Source organism: Aplysia californica, unplaced genomic scaffold (genome assembly GCF_000002075.1).
Source record: "Aplysia californica isolate F4 #8 unplaced genomic scaffold, AplCal3.0 scaffold01180, whole genome shotgun sequence".
Lineage (NCBI taxonomy): Eukaryota > Metazoa > Mollusca > Gastropoda > Aplysiida > Aplysiidae > Aplysia > Aplysia californica.
In genome coordinates this window covers 116,571-125,734 of record NW_004798450.1, presented here as the reverse complement: position 1 = coordinate 125,734, position 9,164 = coordinate 116,571, and the positions used below count along the sequence as shown (strand labels likewise).

The window sequence follows — 9,164 nt, the reverse complement described above, 5'->3', positions numbered from 1 at the left end:
GGGTGGATGTTAACAGAGAAGTCCAAGCGGATAATCAGGCTTACTCTGCTCACCTCTCTAGCTTCAACAGAACAAAGTCTGCTTCGACTATCAAGGCACTAGAGGTGGGCAAAGTTCGGATAATCTATGGGGATAACCGGATAATTCTCAATGAAACATCATCCGAATTCAGATTCTTTAACTCTCTTGCCTGACCCGTTTGCAGAAGTGGGTTCACCCATGTGTTGAAGTATTGCTAACCCGTTTGTTTAAGTGGTTCTAACCCTTTTGCCGAAGAGGTCCACTAACATGTTATTCGGATTTTTGCAAAAGCGACTCATTACCCAGCCCTACAAGGCACCCCGGAAATAGCAGTTCACTTCAGTCAGTGGCACTGCCCTGGTTTTGGGGTGGGGGTGGGTGCTGGAGTATAAAGAAGGGTATCCACATGATAATTATATTCTAAGGCTTGTTTCCTTGTTTGAGAAAAGAGAAGCTCAGCAACATGATAACAGCCGCTTACAGAACGTTTTGTTCCTCTGAACATCACTCAGGCTCTCAAATGGGTTACAACAACTCGACAAGCACATGTGATCTTTGTCACAGACTCTCAGAGCACTCTGAGGAAGATTGAAAGAGGGAACCTTAGAGCTGAATGGACAGAGCTCCTGAAGAAGACGACACTGGAAAAGATCATGTGGATCTTCACCCCGGGCCATGCTGGAGTTAAGGGCAATGAGGGGGCTGATGAGCTCGCTGGGAAAGCAAAACCGGAAGGGAAGCTGTGCCCTGACAAACCTGAAATTGTGTGTTCAGTCAAGGAAAAACGAGAAAAGGAACAAGAAGAGTCGGAATACCATCATCTTGAGTGACTTCGAGAGCTTGGAATTGGATGGGGCGCCTACAGAAGATCAAGACTCAGTGGGAGGAGCAGAAGGCTATGGAATCAAACATTGCTTGGAACCGTCAGCATCTACACACTTCGAGATGTGCTTCTTCAGGGGACGGAGCGCTTATAGTGATGCCCCTTGTGCAATGATGTCGGTCCTTCTCACAAGTAACAAGTATATTCTTCTGAGAAAATAGAAGCACACTGACACCCTTAGAAACGTTTCCTAAGAAATGTCACTTACACAAAGCTTGTTCCTAAAAACTAAGCAGATAAAGGCCAGGAGCCCACTAAACATCTGACGTCTACTTGAATCCAACCTCCATGCCATTCAACACGTAAACTCCCACCCTTGTGACTCATCACGCTAACATAACATCTTTGTGGTTACAACACAATGGCTCAAGTCATGTTATCTTGTGAAATATATACGTTTCAAAAAAGGTGTTGACCTAAGTCATGACTTGTGAAAAAGTAAAAATGTCTCAACAATAATTTGTGTTTTTCGTATACGAAACAAAACTCTGCTGCTATACTGGGGATAGGAAGCAAGTGGCAGGCACGTTTTTACCATACAAATATCTTCTCCCATTAATGACGGCTAGACGGCTTGCCTAGCCGTACTTAATAATGATGGCTTTACTGACAAACAGCAAAAAGTAGGTGTACTGAATTGTAAGTAAGTTTCTAGTTTGCAATACCTAAAGTATTAGTATTTCTGTCGAAACCAAAAGGTGTTTTTTCTGACATGCATGTATCTTAAAACCGAATTTGTTACTAGATCTAAAGAGACCTGTGTACTCCACAGGTTTTGGTAAATAGGGTCTGACCTAAGTACGGCTAGACTGACAGGCTAGCGACCATACTTAAGTACGACTTGCCACTTTGTTCGTTTTTGGGGGGTTTTTTTAGCTTCTTTTGGAAAAAAGTGAGGGGGGGGGGGATTAAGAAGAGATTTTTGTGTTGTTGCTTTTTTTTTCTCATGATATTAGCTTTTTAGTTGCTGCTTTCGCGCAAGGATAAAATAAAGAATGTAAGATGATGAGAACCGAGTGCCACGGTAAAACAAACACCTAGTCGCCACCATTCAGAGAACGAGCGACGCTTCTGTCACAAGTTCACGTTGACGTCCATGGTTACTTTGTTACAGAGGGGTAAACAAAACAGTCACTTCACGTACGATTTGTGTATGAGTTGTGGGCGGGGCTTATAAGTTATGACGGATCGCACGCTTCTCTCACCAGCAGTTGAAAATGTATTGGTCAACCCATTGGTCAACTTGGGTAAACCTTCATTGGAGGGACTAACAAAAACGACAGGTGAATGGACTATGACGCCCGCCCACAGCGCCAAGAGGCCGATGTAGAATTTATAACAAAGCATCGGGCGATTCAAGACCACGCCTGGCCGCCTCCAGCAGGTAAATTCGGCTGTGGGTTGATAAAATACGGTGGCCGCGGCCGCGTGGGACGGGTGACCGTTTTACAGTTAAATTATACAGATAGAAGGCATGAGGGGAAGTGGAAAGTGGCCGTCATGGCAGGTTCGTCTGAACAATTCTAATTCAAGTCACAAACTCAAAGCCAAAACAAGCTAGCCAAGGAGTGGAATGACGTCTATAAGACTTTATTTGAACGAAGTGATTCCACACACCGGGTGTGCAAATAATATAGTTTTATTCACACCGGGTCTGCCAATAATTTTTTTTAAATTCCCACCGGGTGTGCGAATAATGTATAATTTTATTCACACTGGGTGTGCGAATAAGAAATAAGTCTATTCGCACAGGGTAGTTTAGGCTACTAAAACTGCTCGTGGCGAGATCGGCAAATGGCCCACCTACCGCTGTGTCATTTTGAGGAAAACTGTGGGTCAAAGGGGCATTTGTTGGCGGCCTCTTGTGACATCAACATCAATGTTGTGTGTCTCCATGCAACAACAACGACACTCTAATACGGTGTGCCAACTACGGATGGGATCAAACACGTTTGATTTTGAGGTGATCGAGTCGGACGATAGGGCCGATCCCGTCCGTAGTGGGCACCCCGTTTAATGCATAGGAGAGCTATCATTCTAACATCACGAAGATTGTTAATTTAAAAAATGACCTTGTCTAGTGTATTGGCTGGCTTGGTCGAATTGAACAAGTCCAAGATTACAGAATGGGTGGTTGACGGGTGCTCTTGTGTGGTTTGTTCCTTCTTTCCTGCCAAACATCTGTCGTCCTTATCTCCCCTCCTTCTTTTTTGTGTATGTTACTCTCTTGTAACACATCTATTCTTCGGCACTTATATGACCTTATTGTGTTGCAAGTGATGTAAAACTCTTACTATAACTTTAAAAAACAACTAAACAAGATTACAGAGACGAAAGGAAAACAACTGCTATGCTTCAATTCCAATGTTTATGATCACATAGACCAGGACAGAGCGTCAACCGATGTTACAAATCTGTGTCTTGGTTAGCAGCTGAGCGTGTCAAATTTGAATGTGAGCTTGTTCTGTCAGCGAGTGTGAACTTCACTATAGTAGAAGATCGGTTGTGGGTGGGGTGGGGCTGTTGTTACGTACAAAGACAAGCACCACACAACTACACCAACCGAGGCTCTCTCTCTCTCTCTCTCTCTCTCTCTCTCTCTCTCTCTCTCTCTCTCTCTCTCTCTTTCTTTCTTTCTCTCTCTCTCCCTCTCTTTCTCTCCCTCTTTCTCTCTCCCCATCTATCTCTCTCTTTCGCTCGCGAGTTTGAGAGAGTGTTTGAAAAAGGCTTCTAAAAACAAAATTTCGGTTTTCCGTTATCGCCGGAAATAATCTATTTCTTATTGACGCCAGGTGACTGCGGTGAGGAATTTTATTGTTTCGTGGCATGATGGATGTGCGAGGCAATGTCCCACCTCGGCCACAGGATGGACAATCCATTCACAAATACAAGAAACTGTACATTCTGACATGGATTTGTGTCATTGTTACCTCGCTTCTCGTGTCGTCTGCTGCCGTTGTCGTCATTGTTCACACTGTGCGTGCGGACAGGGCTGATGTACTGACCGCTATAAACCAGGTGTCCACCAACATTACAGGCCAGTTGTCTGCCGTGCAGGAAAAGTTTGACAACCTGGAGGAGAAAGTGTCAGATGACGTCAACAAGGCGCGAAGTTCGGAGAGGGCTGATGTACTGACCGCTATAAACCAGGTGTCCACCAACATAAGAGCCGTGCAGCAAATGTTCGATAACTTGGAGGAGAAAGTGTCAGATGACGTCAACAAGGCGCGAAGTTTGGAGAGGGCTGATGTACTGACCGCTATAAACCAGGTGTCCACCAACATTGCAGGCCAGTTGTCTGCCGTGCAGGAAAAGTTCGACAACCTGGAGGAGAAAGTGTCCAAGGTGGAAGATGTCGTCATGACACCAAGAAGGCTTAAGCTGTGCTCTCACGGCAACGGTTGTGAGCTGACCAGTAGGCATGAAGCAATGACCCACTGTTACAAAGTGTTCGAAGTGAAAACTACGTGGGCAGACGCGAGAAAGAGATGTGAGTCTATCGGTGGCTTCCTGGCCGAGTTCCACGACCATGTCTCCGTGGAATATGTGAAACGGGTTGTAGCCAAGGATAACTCAAGGCTCTGGATCGGCGCCACTGACCATGACAAAGAGGGCACCTGGACGTGGGTCACATCCGGCAAACGTCTGTCCGTGGATGACTGGGTCAGAAACCAGCCGGACAACGCCAGGAACAGCGAGCACTGCATGGAGATAAGAGAAGTATTGAGGGTATTTGGGGGGAAAAGATGGAACGACAGGACGTGCGAACACAAGCTGGAATATCTCTGTCAGAGAGACGGGGACAACTGTGAAGACTGGCTGGAACAAGAGTAAAAAGAAACGTGTACTGCTTCTATGATGACTTAATCTAACGAGCAGATCACGGGGCCCCGTGCAGGTCACAGTGGGGCTGGTGCTAAATCTTACTGGAACAGGAAACAGTTGGCTGTGACCTTGGACGTGCGCAAAGACATGGAGGGTTATACTTTACTTTTACTACAACATCTTGTTGTGAGGCTAATGTTTTGGAAGATATTTGTCATAGATCTTGATAAAGGAGATGGTTTTGTTGACGATTATGATGATGGTGATGATGATGATGAAAATTGTGAAGATGTAGTCATTAGATTTTACTTTTTTTTGTATCGTGTTCCCGGCGAAGCCGTTTACAGGGCGAAACGTTGAACCTGTAGTAAATTTGAAAAATCTACTAAGTCTCAACCCCTTTTTTAAAATTCCCTGCTACCTACAATGAACATGGCGCAAATGATGATGATGATAATGATGATGATGATAATGATGATGATGATAATGATGATGATGATGTATATTAAGGGGAAATATGGAGATCCGTTGGCTGCGAATACAAAAAAATAACAACTCAGATTACTTTTTTCGTTTCTACAAATGCAATTATCAAATAATTTGTTATATTGTCACAGTCACAGAAAAAATGTAATCAGAATGTTATTTAATCAAATTAACACACTAGGCCCCTACTCTAACAAAAAACAATACAGTTGTATTCCAGCAGTATAATAATAATAATAATAATTGTTATTATTATTATTATTATATATTATTATTATTATATATTATTGTTATTATTATTATTATTATTATTATTATTATTATTATTATTATTATTATTATTATTATTATTATTATTATTATAAATGATATTTATATAGCGCTCAATCATGATTAAAGTACACAGGCTCTGAGCGCTTTACAATACAATATAATGTACAACAGTAACATAAAACATTGTGTTGTGACTAAAAGAAAATCACTACAAATATTTATGTTACTAATTTTAAAAAAGAACTGACTTCAGTTGACATTTGAATGAATCAAAAGATCTTGGTGCCTTGATACATTCAATTAGAACGTTACTCTGGGGTCACTGATTCCAACCTTGTTTGATTGTTCCAATTTTTGTAACTCTTTCCAACTTCTGTTTGACCCATGACCTGTTTTGTAATTGGCCAAACCTTTGTATGCTTGTCGCTGGGTTTTATTTCTCGTACTTTATTCGGAGATTTGCTTGGTTGTTCGTCTTTTTTTACAACTTATCAGTCTTTGCTTGATAGAGAATCTTTTCTCTTATCGTTTCCCATTGGAACCTTTCCTGACTGTTAATCTTTTTCAAAATTCATTATTTGTACTTTTTAAAGAGTAATAATTAATCCGCACCATTTGAAAGAGAACACAAATGTGTAGTTCACTTCGCTCTGTGCTTTCTTATGACTGAACAATGATATACTGTTGATATAATGTGTCCCATCTGTGTTGATATATGTCCCATCTGTGTTGATATATGTCCCATCTGTGTTGATATATGTCCCATCTGTGTTGATATATGTGTTGATATATTTCCCGTCTGTGTTGATATATGTCCCATCTGTGTTGATATATGTCCCATCTGTGTTGATATGTGTCCCATCTGTGTTGATATATGTCCCATCTGTGTTGATATATGTCCCATCTGTGTTGATATATGTCCTATCTGTGTTGATATATGTCCGACCAGTGCTACTGCAATATGTCCCATCTGCTTTCACGAATTCTGTTTACCAGGATCATTTCTGAATCATTTCGTTGTTGTCCTTTTTCCTTTGTCAGTCCAACTTTTGCCAGGTCGTTGACGTTTTCATGACATTTTCCAGCTTTAACTTAATTGTCATTTTGTTTTTGTTAATCGTCCGAACCCTTCTGTACAGAGAGGAAAAGAACATGGTTTCATAACTCACTGCACTTCCCTGTACGCTTTCTCACACTGCTTGTATTGGATCATGTCCGAGATGTCTTCACGAGTTCTTGTCTAGCTGAGTTATTTGTCATCCATTTCACACTCTGTTTTTATGATAACTGTGTTGCATACTATTGATGAAAGCCCCAGAATTAAACTTTCTCTGTGTTTTATTGTTTACATTCCATAATTTTTTTTTTCTCACGAGTTTTATCATACCTGCTTGTCTGTCTATTTGCAAGTTTATCTTTTCTGGTTTAATTAATTAATGCAAAGTCATGTGTTTGTACAACGACCACTGTAGACGACAATTCTGTTCACATCGATCTATGTCGTTTGTTTCCAACTCAACTCAAGATTATTGTCATTTTTGTGTGTTATCATTAAAAAGGAAAAAATCTACTCTTTCAAAAGATGAGCCAGAACTAGTTGATTAGAATATATCCTGAGATGATTTCTCTCTCTCTCTCTCTCTCTCTCTCTCTCTCTCTCTCTCTCTCTCTCTCTCTACCTTCCTACCTACCTATCTGTCTATCTATCTATCTCTCACACACAAACATAGACAGACATACACTCACACGGGCACACTAACTAACAGACCACACAGACACACAGAGACACAAACACATACACACAGAGAAAGAGAGAGATTCAAAGATTCAAAATGATTTATTGATTTGAAAGGCCTTTGGTCCATACATCCGCATATTTTAACATATGGTTCGGCAATTACATACATTGGTGCAGCACATTGGATGTTTAACATAAATTGGACATGCACGCCCACATACACGTATGCACGCACGCACGCACGCACACACACACACACACACACGCACGTGACGCACGCACATACACTCATACACACTCCTGCTCACACACATACTTACATACATACGTACATTCGTACATACGTACATACGTACATACGTACATACGTACATACGTACATACATACATACATACATACATACATACATACATACATACATACATACATACATACATACATACATACATACATACATACATACATACATACATACATACATACATACATACATACATACATACAGAGAGAGAGAGAGAGAGAGAGAGAGAGAGAGAGAGAGAGACAGAGAGAGACAGAGAAAGTGAGAGAGAGAAAAGTGAGAGAGGGGGTGAGGGAGAGTGAGAGAGAGAGACTGTCAGAGAGAGAGAGACTATCAGAGAAACAGACAGACAGACATTGTCACGCCACGAAATGCCTAAGATCATGCGGCAGCATCTGAGACTGAGATGGAAAATGTCGAGGTGCTTTTCTTGCCTGCTGTACAAGGTCCCTGTTTCAGATCCATAAAGGAGTGTGCGGAGGACATACTAATGTTTCGTAAATCTTGATCTTTGTTTTTATGGTTAATCTTTTTTTCCCATGCTCGTTTTGTCAGCCTTCCAAAAATTGTTGCTGCTTACCTTATCCTGATGATGATCTCATCATCAAGTGAAGTAGTAGAGCTGATGGTAGGCATTAGGTAACAGAACCTGTCCACTGTTTCAAGTTCCTTTTCGTTCAGCCAACTATGGCTCTGCTCTGAGCATTACAGAGGAAGGATGACTGTTTTCTTAACACTTCTCGGCCTTTTGGCTAAGATCAAAGTGTAGTTTCTGTTCTCAGCTTCTCCTCCGGCCTTGTGCCCACTGGTTTAGCGAGGCGGATACTACCCGAGGCACCCGAGGGATGGAGAAATGTGCCCCTCTTTTCTATCGAGTGGACGGTCATAGTCCAATGATATTTTAAAAAACAATTATAAAAAAACACTGATGACCAAGCTGAAGACCTTGCATGCTGTTGATAGGCGGTCCATCATTGTTTGTAGGGTTGATTCACTGTGAGCAACAAGAGCAGCATCATCGGCGAAGAGAAGGGCTCGTACTGTTGTTTTGCAGATCTTGGTCTTAGCCTGGAGTCGAGCAAGATTGAAAAGCGACCCATCAGTTGGTCACTTTTAAGCACAAGGGGGCTATCCCGAAAAATGCTGTTTTGAGAAAATCGAAGGTAAAGTTTTTGTCTCTTGTTCAGTTTATTTAAAAGACAAGGAGAGTTTTCTCTGTAACTAAATAAATAATAGTAATTATACACACCAATAAAACCAAACTTCTTCTATAGGTGGGGCAAGATTTCTGGAAACCTCCGAAATCTGGGTTAGCTCGCTTGTCCTTGAAAGCGACCAGTTCTCCAGGGAAGTAAGGACAATAACTGTCCCTAAAATATCCACATTAACTTTGCACTCACCTTTTTCTTGTTACGTCCCTTGTCCAGAAGATAACGTAAAGGGAAATGCTGTGTTGTGTATTCAAAATCTTTGTCTGTGTCACTGTGTTCTCTCTTATTGTGTCTGTTTGTCTGTCTGTCTGTTATTCTGTCTGTCTGTCAGTCTGTCTGTTAGACTGTCTGTCTGTCTGTCTGTCTCGTTGTGTGTGTGTGTGTATGTGTGTGTGTGTGTGTGTGTGTGTGTGTGTGTGTGTGTG

At 41.6% G+C, this 9,164-nt stretch overlaps 1 protein-coding gene across 3 annotated transcripts in view; it reads left to right on the top strand.

Annotated features, from left to right (window-relative positions):
• The first annotated feature begins 3,603 nt into the window (after positions 1-3,603).
• LOC101851693 (C-type lectin domain family 4 member K) overlaps positions 3,604-9,164 on the top strand; it is a 9,062-nt gene continuing 3,501 nt past the window's right edge. Inside the window, exons 1-2 of one of the 3 annotated variants that reach the window (XM_013090222.2) lie at positions 3,604-4,759; positions 5,186-5,416. In XM_013090222.2, the coding sequence (XP_012945676.2) occupies positions 3,731-4,738 (1,008 nt within the window). In that variant the 5' untranslated portion in view covers positions 3,604-3,730 and the 3' untranslated portion in view covers positions 4,739-4,759; positions 5,186-5,416. Of the gene's footprint in view, positions 4,760-5,170; positions 5,417-9,164 lie in introns of those variants that run through there. The other 2 variants (XM_005112084.3, XM_035973381.1) reach the window with 2 other exon arrangements.